General features: G+C 40.7%; 1 protein-coding gene across 1 annotated transcript; it reads right to left on the bottom strand.

Moving 5' to 3' along the window:
• Positions 1-302: 302 nt before the first annotated feature.
• On the bottom strand, positions 303-19,294 carry LOC118930085 (cytochrome P450 2U1). Its single transcript, XM_036920933.2, has 5 exons — positions 18,729-19,294; positions 6,682-7,317; positions 4,771-4,932; positions 3,434-3,601; positions 303-2,393 (listed from the first exon to the last, which is right to left on the bottom strand). Exons 1-5 carry the CDS (start codon positions 19,216-19,218, stop codon positions 2,191-2,193), a joined length of 1,659 nt encoding a protein of 552 aa, XP_036776828.1. The 5' UTR covers positions 19,219-19,294; the 3' UTR covers positions 303-2,190.
• Between the last annotated feature and the right edge of the window lie 574 nt (positions 19,295-19,868).

The following is a 19,868-nucleotide window of genomic DNA, read 5'->3' as shown; positions in this document are numbered from 1 at the left end:
CCTGGATCAGTCTTGGAAGGTTATATTTTTCTAGAAAGTTGTCCATTTCTTCTAGGTTATCCAGTTTATTAGGATATAATTTTTCACAGTATTCTCTAATAATTCTTTGTATTTCTGTGGCATCAGGACTACAATTTTAAAAGAATTATCCTTCTGTCTAAAGCCATGCTTATATTATATTGTGGCTATCTTTCTCTTTTTGGAGGCCCATACCCTCTGGCATTTCCTAATTTGACATCTGGTAAAACAAAATTTTATTTAGCAGTTAAAACAAGAAACAAAAAACCAGACATGACACTATCTCAGTTAAACTAAAAAGTTTAATAAAAGCATCAAATATTATGCTAAAGATGAGGACTAAAAATTAGTTATCAGGCAGATTTATGAATTATAAAACAAAGGAGTATTATTTTACATTTAAAATAAGTCATTAAGTATAAAATTGTAAAATGTCAACATGTACAGGAAAGCATTAACAATCCTTTCAGCGATTTACCATATAAAGATGTTTTTAAAATGATACAATTTGAGGCATTTTATTGAAAATAAACACCTGATTTCAATGTAATCTCAGTTTTTTTCAAGCTACACATTGGTTAGGAATGTTGAAAAAACTTACTCATTTTTCTTCTTCTATTAACAAAAATCCATAAGGCACCTAAAGATTAGCCTGTGTATCATTGATCTGTAATGAAAATGCAGAGCAGTAGAGTGCTATGGGATAATGGCAATGCAGAGAAGTGGTTCAGAAAGAACTCCCCAGTCGCAAACACTGGTAGGTTTGCAATGAACAGCAGTACTTTTTTAACTATGTGCCTTACCTTCCTTCTCTAAGCCTCAGCTTCATCAGCTACAAAACAGCATCCTCTTAATAGGGTTTCTGGAAGAATTATATGAGCATACAAGTAAAACATTAAGTATGGTACCAGCATGAGGAAAGGCTCAAAAGTACAGATGCTCATATTATATCATGATTACTTCCATATGAGGATACTATGGGAGAATAAAAGGGCAAATCATTCTCTGGAGCATGTTCTTGATGGGGGATATACTAGCATACTAGGCAGGACACTTCTTCACTGTAAGCGGCTACTCAAGACATCTAGCATCCTGGCCTCAGGGCAGCAAACGGGTGATAACCAAAGATGCACCTGTACATTTCCAAATACCCCCTGAAAGCGGCCATTACCTTTTTCTGAGAACTACTCTTCTAGAGGGATCTTCTTTATTAAGGAACAATTTAGTTCTTTTAAAAAGAATAGGAATGCCTTCCTGTCTGAGAGTGTTCAGTGATGAGACACATTAGGGCTAGTAGACAGAATAGAAAAGGAATGTTTGGTACAGTTTGAATCCTTTCCTGATGAATCCCAGTATTAAAACTCCTGAGCTCACTATTCAGGGCTCAAGTCAAAAGATAGAGCTACATCTTTGCAAGTCAACTAGCAGAAAGGAATTCTGCCAGGAAGCCACTTCTTCAGCCAGGCCTACGGTTCAGGCCTTGAACCTTGAAATAGAAGGTATACATATAAATTCAAACCATAACCTTTCCTTAGCATAATGGACAAGAATCTACTTATTCCATGTCTACAAAAAGTAAAAACTCAAATCATAAAGATAACAATAACAAAAGAAGCCCCCTAAAACTGACATAGGATCTGTACTGAGAAAAACTCTAAGTCATTGTAACCTACACCCACATTCTTCTCTGACAAAGTATTCAAGTCTGAAACCGTTTCCATGTTGTCCCAGGTCTTACACAAGTAGGTCTTCCTTCTATTCCTGAATGTGTTCTCCAGAACTTAACAGTGTTTGGGTGATGGCAGAGAAGATAGGGGACATGTGACCTTCATTAGCACTGACAGAGAGAAGGCAAGTTTTGTTAGCCTCATTTTATGCACACAATCACAGAGGCACTGTAAGATGAGAAGAAATGCTCATTGGTAGATGCCAGTGGGAATAAAATCCAGACCTCTTGCTTCCCAACCCAGTACTTTAGTCCCCATCCCCTAAGTCACAGACATGGGTTACTAAAATGACAGAGGTATCCTGCTGAGAAATCCTCCCAAGATGAAAACTCCTGCTCTACCCTCTTTCCAGTATCTAATTAGAGCCTAATTTGGATGCGCTGTGTTGCTGGATCTGTTGTCTGTTGACGGAAGGAAGGAAGGATCTGTTTGGAAGGAAATGTATTTACATTCTCTTCTTGGAGATGTTCTTTCTCTTTGAAACGACTATATTAAATGGTGGTGGGGCTAAAATTAGACCATATCTTCCAATCAGGCTGGGCTTCTTAGAATCCTTAGGTAAAGCAAATGTGAAACTCTGCATTAGGCTCACAAACATCAGGAATAATTCCATCTTTGCCAGTTGCTCTCCCATACATACCCGCTTCCCTAAAAATGAGATCAGGGAAAAAGTGTGGATTATAATACCATCCCTTTTCCTATTTCAAAAAGGACAAATTTATGTAAAACATCTAGATTAAGTGTTTTAAGCAGATACAGGAAGTTTAAAAATAAAATTGCCACATATATCAAATGATCAAGTTCACATTTTAACTCGTACTCATAAAAATCTATTTCAAAATACAAAATAACAAAGTCCAAATGATTTTATTGAAAAATGGGCAGAGGATCTGAACATATATTTTTCCACAGAATTTCTTTTTGACTGTAATTGCTCATCTTCTTCCAAAACCTAAGCCTTATACCTAAAATTATATATTGTAAGAATATATCTGTGTTTGTAGTGAAAAGCCAGAAATAGGACAGGGTAAATGGGCTCTGAAATTATGAATTTTGTTTTATATGAACTGCATTTTTAGGAACTTAGCTGCTCTTTGCATTGATGGACACATATGGTTGTCATTGTCTTTTACCTATTTATTATTCCATTAATAAAATATTTACTAATTTCCTTAAAAAAAATCTGTTTCATCCTATATAGGAACTAGAGACAGATCCAAATTGGCAGGCTGCCCTCTATCTTTTCCTTCACTCTTACCTGGAAGATTAAGGAGAAAATAAGTCAGATAAGACTCTCTTGAGCACTCCTCTTCTCTAGGAATCCTACATGTCCTAATCCAGGAGCCTGAAGAGGGCCCGGGGAGATGGGGGAACCTGACCTCTCAAGCCCCAGCCCAGCAGGAGGTCGTAAGTGCTCTTAACCCCAACACTTCTCTGGGACTCAAACAATCACCTGGGCAACTCAGAAAGGGAGATTTCTAGTCATATTTAAAGATTTGAAAGCAATTGCTTTCATTTTGCTTTTAAAATCTGTAATGAACATCATGGAGATGCATTACCTAAATCATTTATCTCTTTGATGCTAGCTCGCCAGAAACATTTTTAAAACAATGTTATGAAATATAAAGGTTCTTTTAGTTCTACTTCTTTTTTAATTATGCCATTAAGAAAATAAAAGTTTAACTGACCTATCCCAAAAGGAATAAATGTTTCTTTTTTATTAAGTTGTCCTTGATCATCCAGAAATCGATTAGGGTTGAAATCATCTGGTTTCTCCCAGACGGCGGGGTCTCTATGTACTGACCAAAGGTTGGGTAATATCACTGTGCCTTTGGGAATGGTATACCCTTGGAGCACTGAAACAAACAAACACAGTGTCATTCAACATGCTTTTACTAATAGTTCTTCATAAACATCACTATCTGAAAAAAATCTAGTTACATACGTAGCTTCTTAATTTGCTAGAGACTAAATTTGGAGGCACTTGAGGGTTAGGGGCAAGACCTTACCAACTGGCATCCTTCTTTTGTCACCGTCCCAAGACCCAGCATGAAACAGGGCATGCTCTGACAGATGTTGAGTTAATGAATTAAATCAAGTCATAAGATCATCCCAATTAAGGGGAAACACCAAAACAGAAATCACAGGGCATTTCAGGTAAACATTCCCAAAGAATTGCATATTCCTATTACTTGTATAAAACTGCACAGTTTACGGAATCTTTTATGTCCACTCAACAGTATGTATGATGAGGAAGGTAAACTATGGTAAAGGGATGTACAGGGAATTCAACACTGGCTCTTACTGGCTGATAAGTTCATGTGCCCCTTAAACAACGCCCCAAAGATGTTGCAGAGTGTACCTAATTTGCACCAAAGAAATTGTTAAGTCTTTATAGTCATTTTTAAGTGATTGCCTCCCATAACTGTCTTATAACTAGATTTAACCATGGGATTCACATCATGGGCTGTCCCTAGAGGAGGTGGATGTTTGCAGAGTGCCTGTATGTTAAGGACTTGAACAAATGGACACATTTTTCTGTAGGTGAGAGATTGAAAAAGGTGCCCTTAGGATCAGATGGACTCTTCTAATTCTTTAATATTTATGCTTCCACCACAAAACTGTAAAAACTGAAGTAGGATAATTCCCAGTTAAAATTCTCAATTCCATATTTAGATAGTTCTTCTGATCTCTAAGAAGAGGACTGAGAGGTACTTTTGTTAATTCTGAGTTTTGTAGCCAGTACAGCCACGTTAAATGGTGGCAGGGTTTGTCTGACTAGTCTAAGTGTCTTGCTCTGAAGTCTAGAGAGCTTTTTACAAAACAAGCTGTGCTGGAAGGCCAGTACAACGAGCAACAGACAGCAGAGCTGAGGTGCCCCCTGGTACCTGAGTACCCATCACACAGTGCCAACCCTCAGAAGGACCAAGCTAGGCAGTGGTCACCACGCCCTCATATCAGCTCCTCTGGGTTAAGGAGCTGGGCTGCCCTCATGTGGGCTCAAGGAGGGAGCCCCTGGACTTGCCTGTTTTCTCTGAGGTCATATGAGGAATGGAGAGAGGCACCACCACGGTCAGCCTCTGCACCTCCATGATGGTGGCTTCTGTGTAGGGCATCTGGGCCTTGTCAGTGAGGGAAGGGGCTCGGTCAGCACCAATGACCCTTTCAATTTCTTCATGAACCTTTTCTATATGAAAAAAAGAGTAAAGAATAAGAAAGAATAGGCTGGAAGATAAACTGGGAGAGAACTGAGACTGCCTTTGTACACACACTTCCCAGCACTTTGTACACACAGCAGGTAAGTAAGCAGTACAGTTCTGACTCAGCCCCAGTGAAGTGAAGCACTGGGTAGATATTCTACGTGCAGGCAGCCAGTCCCAGGGACCCTGTACCCTCTGAATTTGAAAGAGGACAGCAGAACACCGGGGCAAAGGCAAAAGCACTGGAAATCATTCTCTCATTGGAATGCTGGATTGACTCTCTAAGCTTTCATACGTGACAGGGTGTGGTAGCCTACCACGGCCCCAACAGTCCCTGCCTCAGTGTTCATATCCTCGTGCAGTCCCCTTCCGTTCTGTACTGAGTTGGTCCATGTGGCCAGTAGAATAAGGGAGAAGTGGTGGTATGTCGGTTCTAGGCTTAGATTATAAGACACTGTAGCTCCTGTCTTGGTCATGCACTGTCTACCGGCTCACTGACTCTGGAGGACGGCAGCTGCTCGGTCAAGCAGCTCTTGGGAAAGGCCCAAGCGGTAAAGACTGCATCCAATAGTCATGTGGATGAGCCATCTCAGGAGTGGAGCCTTCAGTCCCAGTTAAGTGTAAAGATCACTGAAGACCCAGCCAGTCTCCTGACTACAACTTCATGAGAAATCCTCAATCATAGGCCAAGCCACTCCTAGATTCCTGATACTCAGAAATTGTGTGAGATAATATGTGATGATTGTTTAAAGCTGCTAAATTTTGGGATAATGTGTTACTCAGCAATAGTTAACTAATACAGGTAGGCACAATCCTATCAATAGAAGGCAGAAAATGGCCTTCAAAGCCTTCTAAACTCGAATCTCCTGGAGCCCGTGAATATGCTACTTTACATAGCAAAAGAGGCTTTGTAGATGTGATTAAATTAAGGGCTTGAGATGATCCTGGATTTTCTGGGTGTGCCGATCTAACTACATGGGTTTAAAATTGGAGGACTTTCCCATGTTGAGTTTAGAGTCAGTGGGAGATAGGATTAAAGAATGGTCAGAGGGCTGCAACAGTGCTGGCTTTGAACATACAGAGGGGGGGCCAGGAACCAAGGAAGCTGGAAATGGATTCTCCTCCAGATCTTCCAGAAAGGAGTGCAGCCCTGCCAACATCTTGATGTTAGCCTACTGGGACATGCATCAGACTTCCAATGTATAGAACTATAAGATAAAAAATCTGTGTTGTTTTAGTCACTAAGTTTGATATACAAGTTATAACAGGAGTAACAGAAATTATCCTCCCCTGTAGTCTTCCACTATGAATGGCTGACATTCACTACCTATTGTACTGATATGGTGGGACTAGCTGTGGACCTTGTGAAAGTCTCAGAACTTCTCTGGGACACTGTTCTCCATTTTCAAAATGAGATCCATGAGCTCAGATGATCCCTTTAGCTCTAAAATGTAATTCTTCTCTAAAACGTCATCTTCCATTACAGATTTCACACAGAATCAGACCTGTAGAGAGTTAAAGAAGGGGCAAGTGTATAAGACATTAATCCTATTGTCCAGAAAGTTGGAGTTTCACTGTTAACATCTTACCAAGTCCTATGAAATACAAGTATTTCCATTTTGTTCTCCAACCTGAAGACATTACTCAGTGTTAGAAGCCACAGGATCGCCAAGGTTGCCGAACCTGATTTAAGTAACCTGGTTTTGCCATGAATAAAGGAAACATCTACTAATTACCTTGTATGTCAGGGTTCAGTGCCATGTACAGAAGGCACCAAAGCAAAGAGTTCGTTGTGGTATCAGTCCCAGCAACAAAGAGATCCCCAATGAGATAAAATAAGTAATCTTCATTAAAACTACTCTTGTTACCATTTTTCCTCTCCTCCTCTATGTGAAGAAGGTACATGTCGATGAAGTCCTGAGGGTTCTTGACATCCAGAGACTCTCGATGGTCTTTTATGATTTTTTTAAGGAAGCTGGTAATATCCTTTACAATTTGTCTTAATTCCCTAAATGGTCCAAATGGAAGGTAATAAAGCCAGGAGCATATGTTGACCAGGAGGACCTGGGTGTTTAGACAAATTTCTAATGCTCGTGACATAAAATCAAGTAGCTTCTTAAAGTCATTATTGGTGTAATCAAAGCGCTGGCCAAAGCACATGGAACAAATGATGTTGGAGACAGCATTGTGCACAAGGGGGAAAGGGCTGAAGGGCTCTGTTCCGTGTTTCTGCATTTCCTCTTTCACATATTTGAATTCCTCAGTAATCTTGGGTTCCAAGCTAAGCTTTCCCAGGCCAAAATGACGAAGAGTTGAATGAGAGAACTTCCTCTGTTGTCTCCAGACTGGACCATAATGTGCAAATACAATCCCTATAGAAGGATACCAAGAACAGAGGTGAGAGAGAACAATCCCTGGTACTACTGGACAGGACCTATTATGAAGTGTATTCTGTATTTCTCAAGTCATTTCTCAAAGTTCATATATATGCAAAGATCACCAGCCAAAAAGAATGACTAGCAAAATTTATCAAGACAGTAATACGTTTCTAATAATAAAAATCATATTCAATAAGAGTAGGGAGATCTACTATAAAACTTATAGATAGTAACTTCTGGTGAAATGAAAAACAGTTTTCTAGAGTTTGTGTAAATTTTAAAACCTTTTATTTCCTAAGAGTGAATCCAGGCTTAAAAAATATTTCCAACTGGATATTCCCATATTCTAAACATTTGAACAGAGGTTAAGTATAGTAACAGTCTGCATATGATGGCAGGGACAACATTTGATTGTCCTCACCATTAAAATCCCAGTTTTTAGCATTGGACTGGGTAGGAAGGAGAAACATGTTAACTATTAGCTGAATAAGTCAACAGCCCAACTGGATTAGAACACTGGCCATCAAATTTGGAATCTGGAATCAAATAATATCTGTTGTTGTCAAGAGACCTGCTTTTAAAACATTTGAACTCCAGGTCATCTACAACTACACCTTATATGATTCTCACTTATGTTATACATCTTCCACCATCAGACCCAACCGAAATGCTTCTAGATGTATGAAGTTGTTCTAAAATATTTCCTCATTTCCTGTCATCTATTTCATCTTCCTGTTTTCCATGGTGTGCTTTACTCTTTCAGCTAGTTCTCCTCCTTTCCCATTTTTAATCTACTTCATTTCTGCTACCTTCAAGGACATGCTTTACTTTATTCAACACATATTTCTGAATGCCTCCTATTTGCCAAGCACCAGCATGCTACGAATATAGCTGGAAATGAAATAAAGACATTCTCTGTGGTTAAATCTTCTTAGTCTTTAATATTTCTATGAGAAGCCTTTAAAAATAAACATCCATGTGGTCAAATGTTATCAGATAACTTATCAGTTCCATTTTCCTCTCTGGAATCTTTCACATGTCTGCTCAAATCTGCAGTGGTTGCTTTCTAGGCCTTCTGTTGAGGTGTTCCCTGACTTCCACTTGTAATTACTTAGGAATTTTCTTAGACTTTCCTGTGTTGAACCCATTTCCTGGATTCTGTCTTCCTTTTTCTTATTTTACTCCCTTATTTTTGCTAAGAAAAATCCTCTATTAGTTTCCTGAGAAGGGATACATGAGAGGCAAATTTCTAAAGATTTTTTAGAAAATGTATTTATTCTACCTTTTCCACTCCCTCAGAATTTTGATGATATACCTAAGAGTGGACTGATGAGCTCATAAAATACATCTTCAATGTGACTAAACATTTCTAAATTACTCTCCAAAGTGGAGAGTATACTAAAAAATGCACCCACCATAAGTAAATGAATGTCTTCATTAGTTTCAAATTGTTGCCGTAACTTGGTACTCCTCAACATTGATGTCTGCCTGTCAGAGGGCTGAAATGTATCTCATTTGATTTTTATTTGCATTGGCTAGTTTGTTACCAGGCAGTTGAACAGCTTCTCATAAGGTTATTGACCAGGTTTCCTATTCTGTAATTTGCGCTTATTCACTGTGTACTTTTTTCTCTTATATTCTAGGTGCATAGCAAATATCTTCTCCCAGGATGTGAACTGTTTTTTCACTTTTTAAATGCTATTGTTTGATAAACAGAAGTCTTAAATACAAAGATAGGTGAATTCATCCATCTTTTTCTTCATGATTTGGGCTGCATGTCTTATTTTAGAACTCTTTTCTCTCCTGAGGTCATAAACACATTTTCTATTTTCTAGTAAAATTTAAAATTTTTGCTTTTTCACATTTAGGTCTCTATAATGTACACCAAATTTATATCAATGTTAGGTATTGCTACTCCTGTGAAGCAGGAATCCAAGTTTTCCTCCCCATTTGGATAACCTTTGTTCAAGCTCTGTTTATGCAGGAGCCCCTCCTTCTCATTACTAATGTACAGTACTGCCTCTGTCACATGTTTTCCATACACAGGCAGGTTGGTTTGCAGGTTTTCTAGGCAGCAATATTGGTCTATTTGCTTATAGCACATTGTCTTCATTACTGTTACCTTATAATAAGACATAAATTGACTTTGTAGTAAGTCTTAATATCTAATGCAGAAGCACCCCCTACCCCACTCTTGTTCTTTTTCAAAATTGTTTTTGATAATTCTTGGCTATTTATTCTTTCATGAAACCTTAAAATCAACATGTCAAGTTCTAATATTTTTTTTAAAAAGGCCTTGGGATTTTGGTTAGAATTGCATTTAATTCATATTTTGAAAATTGCCCTCTTTATGATAATTGGATTTACTTGCCATCCAAGAATAAATTCAACTTTGGTTATAATGTTTTTGTTTTTTAAAAAAAGAAACAAAACATTGTTGAATTTGGTTTCCCAGTATGTTTTCTAAAAAACTCATATTCACAAATTAAAGTGGCCTATACATCCTTTCTTAATGTGCTTGTCTACATATTCTCTCCTAAAATAAGCCAGGGTGTATTCTCTCTCTGAGAATATGATTAAAATTATAATGAGATGTTCCTTTATTCCTTTGAGGTCTCTTTTATTCTTTTCTGGATGTATAAGTTGGTCACTTATTTCATCAATTTTCAGAACTTTATTCCAATAAATAATTTAAGGCTCTACATTTGCCACTGGGTACCACTTTAGCTGCAGTCCACAAGTATTATTTCTATGTAATTCATTATGGTTTTAAGTTTAAAGTATTTTTCTATTATGATTCTTTTTTTCCACCTAGGTTAATTTGTCTTTACTGATTTTTGACATAATGAGGCTTGCTTTTTATCCTGTGATCAATTTTATAAAATTTCCAAATAAAGTCGAGAAGAATTTTTTTCTAAGCAGTTGTTGGGTATAAGGTTCTATTTACATTGCTTGGCACATATATATGCTAGACAACTTTGTTAGGTACATTAAAGGGTAGAATTATATCTTTCTGTTCAAAAAATAGTTTCCTTTTATCATCATGTAATACCCTCCTTATTCTTAATAATGAAGTTTGACTTCAAGTATATTTTGTCAAAAATACATCAACTTTTCTAAGTGTTTTCTTGGCATAAACTTTTCCTTTCTTTTCCCTTGAATTTCAATGTACATTTATGTTTGAGATACGTGTCTTTTTGGTGGTGAAGGAATGTCTCTTTTAAAACAACATACATTTGGATTTTTAAAAAATCCATTCTGGCAATCTGTCTTTTAGCCAGTAAGTTTAGTCTATGTACATTTAGTATAATTACTCATTTATTTCTAACATTCATCCTGCTGCTTATTTCCCACTCCCCTTCCTTTCAAGCCTTCTTTCGCATTGAGAGAAACAAGATGAATGCACACCCTTACATTTTTAACAGGCTTACTTAAACCCTAGGATGGTGGTCAGCAAACTACAGGTCAAATCCAGCCTACTGCCTCTTTTTGCATGGCCAGAAGGCTAAAACTAGTTTTAACATCTTTAAATGGTTGAAAAACACCAGAAAAATAGTTTGTGATATGTGAAAATCGTATGAAATTCAAATTTTAGTGTCTATAAAATTTAACTAGGACACAGCCAGTTAATGAGCCAGTATAATTCATTTACCTATAGTCTATGGCTGCTTTTGCACTAAAATGGCAGAGTTGTCACAGAGACTGGAGTTGGACGGAGGACATTTTCTCTCCCAGGATCCAGGCCAAGACAAAGTTCTTTGTTTTCTTTTTGCTGGTGGCCAGGTTGTAGAGTGTTCTTTGGCTAATTCATACTTTCACTCAGAGTGATGCTCTGCAGGAGTCCTCTCTTTATCTAGAGGCAACTTTTCATCTTGTGTGGTGCAAGGCCCTATCTCCCTGCCCCCAACTCTACATCTCTGGCAAAGGGGTCACTAAAATCCAAGGTTCTCCAGAGCATACACTTTCTGTTTTCTGTAGGTGTGGTGATGGTGATAAGGAAGTGGTCTAACTATACTTCATATGCATGTCACATTACTGTTTTCAGCCCAGTGGCTTGCCCATCTCCTGTGATCACTGTTAGTGGCAATTTCTGAGCCTTCCTAGGACTCTGCAGGGTAAGCTGTCTCATATCCCACCAGTACCCCCCACTGCAGGGTAAGTGTCTCGTATCCCACCAATACCCCCATCGCAGACACCTAGCAGGGGTCATCCTCCACTACATGAAGTCACCTGACAATGCCTATCCTATCTTGAGATGTTGGCTGCAGGACTGTAGATTGATCTCATCATGGATGGAGCATGTGTTCTGTTAAAATTCCTTCTGGTTGGCTTTGTGATTGTTAAAATGAAGGAATGGAAATGTCTCACCCATGCATGAAACCAGAACTCTCCGTTAGTTTAACAAAGCTCCATAAGCGACTTCCTAGGCAACCACAGCTTAGCCACTCTTCCTGTATTTAACCACTGCTGAGGATTTTGCCGTGTTCAGCATTCAGAGGCCAAGTGTTGATGGGCCTCCCTCTCTGTCCTTGGAAAGAAATGGTCTCTCACTCTAACTTCAGGATTTGATACTAACCTTAACTACTGTCTAATTTAAGATAATCACACGTAGCATCTCTTCTTTGTCCTATTTCTCAAGGAACTTTATTTTTCTTCTGTTAGGCCCTCAGTCTGTATCATTTACTCACCATCTTTTAAACTACACATTTGTATTTTGGAAGGGTTTTACCTAGCAAAATGCTCTTTTTCTATCAGTTTTTCCAATATTTAAGTCCCCTATGTGTCAGATACTAAAGGCATACAGATTTAAAAGACATAGTTCTGTTCTCAAGATGCCTACAGTCTTGCGAGGAATCAGACCAGCAATCCCAATATCCTGTGTATGCTGGACTGAGTGAAAATTGCAGCTTGTATTGAATGTTGTACGTTGGGTTGTACTGAAATTGCATAGTTGGCATGCAACCAGAGGATGTATGGAATTGAATGTTTTATGTTGGATTACACTGAATGTTGTATTACTGGGATGTACTGTATTGAGTGCAGTATGTTGGGGTTGCAACTCAAGTTGCAATGTAGATACAGGAAAGAGCAACACATCTGCTGAGGGAAGGCAGCACTTTCCAGGAGAGAGGACATCTGGGCTCATACATCATTTGTAAATAAGGACGTGTATGAAGGCACATTTTAGACAAAGAACGTGAGCAAAGTTAAAGACAGTATTTGAAGAAGGGCTGATTATCTTGAAGGGGAATTCAGGTTTAGACAAGGCAAGGAAATGGAGGGAACCTTCTCCAAAGAGGCTAATATTTGAGCACTGGGGTGTGTACAAGCTGACAGGTATGACAAAGAGACAGTGCCCAAGAATGCCAGGGACGACAGGCAAGGGTAGAATGAACAGCCTCAGGGTTCCAAGCCTCGCAAACACCCATGTCAGGGAGCAGAACAGCTCAGGGCCTCAGGGGTGTTTGGTGGAGGGTCAGGCACAGCCCGCAGTTGACATTTTCTCCATTCTTCATCCTGAAAAGTGAGGTACTCATGGATGTACACAAATACTTAATTTCAAAGAACATACACGGAAAAATAAAAATGGCTCCAAAGCAAAAAGCAGGACACTGTCAGTTGGGAATGACAAAAAATATGCCCTCAAGAAAAAGGCCAATTAGTCTGTGGAACCAAAAAAACAGGAAGGCTTGGTGTCACCACTTCAGAGAAAACTAAATGCCACAACCTTTTTCTCCTTGTACCTATTCGTCTTTTTTTGTGCCTGATTTCATCCTTTCCTGCTGCAAAACAGCTTTTCCAAGAATCAGGAACTCTCTTGAGGTGCCCATTCTCTCATTTTGACCACCAGAGAGAACTGTATCCTCCAGGTCTAACCTCAACAATACTGGGGAAGGACTCAAATGCTTGAGTCAGGTACCCCATGGTAATACCAAGTTAGAGCACTTTAAGTTTATTTTTTGGCTTGAGGTTTCCAAGCTATGCCACGAGTATAAATTCTTACACTAAAACTACATGAGGGAAGATCTGTATTTAGAATTTTTGAATTCTGTGCCCAGTCCACAAACTAACCACTCTTACAAAGACACGAGATTTAGACCAAGCCACCTATGATCAGGGGTCCATCCCTTGGCTGACTATGGTGGCCAGCGAGGAGAGTTCTTTAGAAAGACATGGTATATCCTGTTCCAACCCTGGGTAATGGATAAAAAGAGTGTGTGTGTGGGGGGGATCCCTCAGAAGAAGGGGTGCTCTTGCCAGAGGAACCGGTGCTAGAGAGTTGAAGCAAAAACCTACCTCAAACCAAATGAAGGCCCAATTGTGCAGCTTTTAAGAACTCTGCAGGAGAATATTTACTAATATGGAAACACATTCACAACACTTAAGTGATAAAAACATGATTAAAAAGTGTGAAAATGTGACTCCATTTTAAGGAAGCAAATACATTTTTAAAAATACACATATATATAGAAAAAATACTGGAAGATTGCCACAGGCTGACTGTTTGCGTCCCCTGCAAATTCATATGTTAAATCCAAAATGCCCAATGTGACAGTAGTTGGAAGTTAGGTCATGAGGGTAAAGCCCTCACGGATGGAATTAGTGCCTTCATAAAAGGGGCCTACAAGAGCTCCCTTGGCCACTTCAGCCATATGAGCTTACAGACAATTATTTGGGAAGCCTCCGTGGATGGCGAATCTGCAAATTTACTGGTGCCTTGATATTCGATTTTCCAGCCTTCAGAACAGAAATAAACTGTTGTTTACAGGCCACCCACTCTATAGTACTATTACAGCAGCTCAGTTAGACAAAAACAAAGGTGATTACATAAAAATGTCATTGACAGCTACCTCAAAACAATATTGCTCATGGGTGGTCTCCAATTTTCTTTGAAAAGAAAGAAATCCTTTTTTTCTTTTTCCTGTTTTATGTTTTACAATAAACATATATCATTAAAATAAAAATACTTAAAACACATTAAACTGGACTCAATTTTACATTTATCACATATACATTTTCTTCCTCCTGAAGCTGAGGAAGTGCTATCCACTGATTACATTTGCCCTTTCCTTACATAGGGTCACAGGAGTGTTGCTCTTAGTGGAAATTCAGACCTTCTTCATATGAGTACATAACTGTTTCAAATAATCTACTTTCCTCCATTTATTGCGACATTCAGTTATCTTGTTTTTCTCTTACATTTTCAAGTTATCCAGATGAACTTTCATTTTCTATCTTCATTTCCTAATTTAATTTTGCATCTTGTTCCCTTTTGAGGTACTCAATACTGACTGTTCCAGCCTTTATTTTTAAACTTCTTCAAAATTTCCTGTTGCCTTCCATTTTTATGGCTTTCTTTATTTGCTTTGATTCTTGCTCCAAGTCTCTAGCAATCTCTCAAAATAAGAAATGATTTAATTTCTATCAACTAGGAAATAGATAAAAAGCAAAAACTATAAGTAGAAAGATACTTTAAATATATGATATACGCAAGTTTAAAAAAAATACCAAATAAAGCTATGTGCTTACAAATCTGGAGCAAATCTGAGTGGTGGATAAGTGGGTTTATATTGCTCTCTGAACTTTGTATTTGAAATATTTCATAATAAAAATGTGATGCCTAGAACGCTTTTAGGAGAAATAGAGCACATTTAGAGTGAAGCACTCCTTTGGTAGCCTGGCCCTGACTTTGAAACTTTATTTTCTATTCCTGCTCAGGAAAAAAAATTGGACAGAGTAATGGGTGTGATGAGCATAGCTGATGTAGACTGTCTTTATGGCCTATCTAGCTTAGTGCAGTTTTTGTTGGCTTAAAAAGAACATCAACTTACCTAAGCATGATATTTTGAAAAACTCAAATAGAATATACAACCTTCCCACGTTCTAGAACTTCTTGGCAATGTGTTAAGTCAGCTACTGCTAGCTTCTCTACACACATGACTGTTTGACACATTCCCCTGTCTGCTGCTAGTCTCACCAGCTTTAGCAGCAGAATTCTTTAAAAATATCTTGGAATAAGTATTTAATAATGTTATTGGCCTCTAATTCCTAATATTATTTCTACACACCCTGTTTCTGGACAATTTCACGTTTTACAATTTGCCATTGGCAACAGTAGCCAAAGGTGGCTTGGCACTCCTCAGGTCTTGCCAAGCCGAGCAGCTCAGCCTTTAGTTCCCATGGCCTCTCTTCCTCAGGTTGATCAAGCTCTCCATTTCTTGATCTGTGACGTCTACTCAGAACTCATCTGTTTCTCATTCTTTGATGGGCATCTTGAAATAAACTCACATTCTCCCTTTTTATTTTTCACGCTTAAATATCCATTAAAAAACATCCTCAATTATCTACGTTTTCCTACTCAGAGGATCTGTTCTCTACTCCCAGTTAAATCCATAAGCATTTTCTTTGTGACGCACAGTTCTTGCTTTACCTTCCCTTGTCAACAACCTTCATCAGCCACAGAAATTTCTCTCAATTCTTTCACAGCTCATTCGCCCAACACACATCCACCAAAACAGGAGAGCAACACCACCTAAAAAACCCTGTCTCTCGGGGGAATAAATGCTTCATCTGAGAAATTGAAGCCCCAAGTTACACCAGGCTCCCTGTCTTTCCCTGGATAAAGAGGGATCTAATAATAAGTTGTGATGGATGTACTAATACTTAGAAACTGCCTTTTTACAGATACTTGAGCCAACTATATACCCACCAGGAAGGAGCTAGAAGAAAATTAATTCCTACCTTTAAAAATCTAGCGGAACAGACACACAACAAAAATTATAATATAATCTGGTAAGCTCATCAACAGATGCTTGTATGCAAGTCATCAAACGTGTCTTCATAACCCACTCCATGCCAATTAGTGGGGCCATAGTAGTGAGTCAGATTTACCAAAGCTTTGCCCTCATGGTGGTCACATTCTAGTGGTAGGTGGAGTAGGTAATAGGGTAAATACTTTCCAAGTATTTAATGAGTAAAATGTGTGAGAGAGAAAACAAGCTGTGATATTGGGCAATTGAAAGGTGACAACTGGTCTGAGGGATGACAAGGAATCAGCCAAGTGAAAAGCTACTCCAGGTCCAAGGATGACAAACCAGTAGACTAAGGCATCACAAATGTGGCAGGAGTCAACTTAGTGGGTCTAGAGCAGGCTGAAATGCACAAGTAAAGGGAGAGTGGGAAGAGATAAAGTCAGAAAGATGAGCTGGGGCCAGGTCCTTCCGAGCACATTAGGTCAAGTATGGAATTGGAAGCAATTCGTTTCAGCTGGGGAGCAACATGGTGTGACTCATGGGTTCTTAAAAGCAATCTGTTTGGCTGCTGAGTTGATAAAATATTGAAGCAGAAGCAAGCAGGCTGGTTAAGAGGCTTCTGAGGTACCAGATGGTGGTCTGGGTGAGGGTGCTGACAATGGAGGACAGAGAGGAGTGGATGGATGCAGAACACATATCTGAAGGAATTGAAATGACCTGTGGATTGACTCAAAGGGGGTGAGAGAGGGGTTAAAATGAAACAGTGGTATCACAGAGATAAGGGTTGCCCACCTATGCCTGGGGGTAAAGAAGTATGTCAGGGAACACATTCTCGGAAAGGTGACATTTAAGCAGGTATGAAGATGACAAAATGAGTGTTTGTGAGGATGTGGAGAGATTGGAACCTTTCTCACAGCTGGTGGGAATATAAAATGGCACAGCCACTGTGGAAAACAGTATGAGTTACTCAAAAAATTAAATATAGAATTACCACATGACCAAGCAACTCTACTTTCAGATATATACCTAAAATAATTGAGAGAATTAAAATGATATTTGTATGTGTACTATATTCATAGCAGTATTTTTCACAATAACCAAAAGGTGGAAGTATGCAAGTGTCCATCTGGGGACAAATGGCTAAACAAAATGTGTGTACATACAACAGACTAGAATTTAGTCTTAAAATAGAAGGCAGTTCTCACATTCTACAACATGGATGAACCTACAAACATTATGCTAAGTGCAATACATCAGTCACAGAAGGACTAATATTGTATGATTCCATTGTGAAGTACCCAGCAGAGAGACAGAAAATAGAATGGTGGCTACCAGGGGCTAGAGAGAGGGAGGAATGAGTTTTTTAAAATGTTTGTTTAATGGGTACAAAGTTTCAATTTTGCAAGATGAAAACAGTTCTGGAGATAATGGTAGATGTCTTCCAAACAATGTAAATGACTTAATGCCACAAACTGTACACTTAAAAATTATTAAGATGGTACATTTTCTGTATTTCACCACATTTTTTTTTTTAAGAGAAAAGAAAAGCAGGCAGTTCTCCAGGCAGTTATGAAGGGAAGAGAATTCAGGGAGAAAAAGCAGCATATTTGAAGGCATGGAGAGGGTGAGGTGTGAATTGTTACATTTGTATTTCAGTGGGACATTTAAAATATTATGATTATTATTACTGTTGCAAAACCCTGACTTAATGAGATTCTAAAAAGCCTGGATCTCTTTATGCCACATTCCAGGGACAGAAAGTAGCAGTTCATTTATTTAATAAATACCAATTAAGCTCCTACTATGTGCCAGATAGGACAAGGAATTACTGTTCTAGAGGTCAGTGTAGTGCTGAAGACCCATATCCAGGCCAGAGGGTTACAAAATTATGTGGAGAAGTAGTGAGAAAAAGCTCCCTAAGGGAAAGACATTTAAATTAACCCCTGACTGACACTTAGGAGTGACTCAGGCAAAAAAGTGTGGGACCTATGCCCACCAATAAGACAAAGGCAAGACAGATAAACAAAGGGCAAAAACGAAAGAAAAGGAAAGGAAAAGAGAGGAAAGGAAAGAAAAAAGAGCCAAGTGTGATATTCTATTGCAGCGGATAGTACGTTTCCCAGCCCTCAAACCTGCCCAGTTTAGATTTCCCTAAACCAGAATCACAGAGGCGACAAACCCAGTGTATTAGGATTGCCAAAAGGTTTCTAATGTGTTTTCTGGGCTATCTTAGGGGAAAATATCTTCTTAAACGCTTCCACTCAAAACCCAGGTGAAAAGAATATCGCTCCCTCTTTTTAACATGGCCAAAGTTTCTCCCAAGAGACAGCCTGGGAAGTGAGACTCTGCTCTCAGAAGGCCAGAATACTCTCGGGAAGTTGGAACCGGGCTTCACACCTAGCTGCCCTCCCCGCACCCCGACCCCATTCTTTTCCTCAACTTTGCAGTGGGTTCCCAACTTCCAATCCTGGTACATGAACGAGTCACGCGTCCATCACAGCTCGACGGGACGTCAAAGGCACGGGGAACGGCGCCCCCCACCCCCACCCCGTCGGCGTTGGGTGCGGTAGAGGCTGGCTGGGCGTCTGCGGCTGGCAGGGGCGCGGGACCCGCAGCCCCCGTGCCCCCGCATCCCGCCGCCGTCCTGCTCACCCTTCTCCTTGGCTATAAGGGAGACAAGCGGCACCCGCGGGCGGTCGCTGAAGACCTCGGCCTGCTGCACCAGCGCCTCGCGCACGCTGTGGAAGTCGTTGAGGACCACCACCAGGTAGTGGCCGATGTAGAAGCTGAAGATGTTGCCATATACTCGGGCCAGGTCGGACAGGAGCACCAGCATGCCCACGGCCGAGGCATCCCCTGGCGAGCGCCTCCGCCGTTGGTACAGCCAGCTCTTCCGTCGGAGGAACGGCGGCAGCAGCACGAAGCCGAAGTTGCCCACCACGGGCCAGGGCTTGGGCCCGGGGGGGATGCCCCTCGCCTGGCGCCGCCGCAGCCAGCTCCAGCCGAGCAGTGCGGCGAGGCCGAGCAGCAGCAGCGCGCCGCCGGTGGGGTCCAGCCGCAGCAGCCCCAGGGGCGCGCGCACCAAGTGCAGAGGCCAGGGCGAGGCCTCGGAGGCGGGCTGCGGCGGCACCCAGGAGGCCATGACCTGTGCGTCGGAGTCCGCGTCCCGTGGGCCTCTCGCCGCTCTGATATTGGCGCCCGGCTGCCGACGCCCCTGGAAGGTGCAGGGCGGGGAAGAGGACGGCCCAGGGCGCCCCGGATTGGCTGAGCCCCACCCCCGCCTTCTCCCCCGCTCCAATCAGCGACGCCCGAGCGGAAACCGGGACGCGCTCGCATCTGCGCAGAGGCGGACCGGGCACCAAGCCCGGTGCGCGGTCTGCAAATTTGCCTCCGAGGTGGTGCTGCGCCCCTCATCTGGTGGGGGTCGGCATTGACTGCCTCCGAAACAAAGATGCTTGAGATACATCCTTGCCCTCTGACTGCCGTGTCACTGGATTGTTAGTTGAGTGTGTAAACCTGACAGGACTCAGCCCAGCACCAGCATCTCTACCATGATCTGGGAGAGTGGGGCTCCGCCCCACCCCATGGTAGCAGAAAATGTTTAAAGTCTTTATCCATGTGGGGTTTCGGAGGAAGAAAGGACCCTTTCCTCGACCCAGATAGCAGGATGATGAGAAAGCAAAGTGCAGAATTTGTAGGTGTAGGAAGCCACGCTGGGAAAAGATGGGCGGAGCGGGGCCCTGTGGGGCCGATGGTGTAGGGGAGTAGAGCCCTTAGAACTTGCCATAGGCG

The sequence above is a fragment of the Manis pentadactyla genome, chromosome 5 (genome assembly GCF_030020395.1).
Source record: "Manis pentadactyla isolate mManPen7 chromosome 5, mManPen7.hap1, whole genome shotgun sequence".
Taxonomy (NCBI): Eukaryota; Metazoa; Chordata; class Mammalia; order Pholidota; family Manidae; genus Manis; species Manis pentadactyla.
This window is presented reverse-complemented; position numbering and strand designations above follow the sequence as displayed.

What these genes read in the sequence shown, in the direction of transcription:
- LOC118930085 (XM_036920933.2), bottom strand. Translation starts at nt 19,218, where the DNA reads ATGGCCTCCTGGGTGCCGCCGCAGCCCGCCTCCGAGGCCTCGCCCTGG. An exon ending in CCTTATAGCCAAGGAGAAGG is followed by an intron (nt 7,318 to 18,728) that starts GTGAGCAGGACG and finishes ATCCTTCTATAG; the next exon opens with GGATTGTATTTGCACATTAT. An exon ending in TATGACCTCAGAGAAAACAG is followed by an intron (nt 3,602 to 4,770) that starts GCAAGTCCAGGG and finishes TGTTTGTTTCAG; the next exon opens with TGCTCCAAGGGTATACCATT.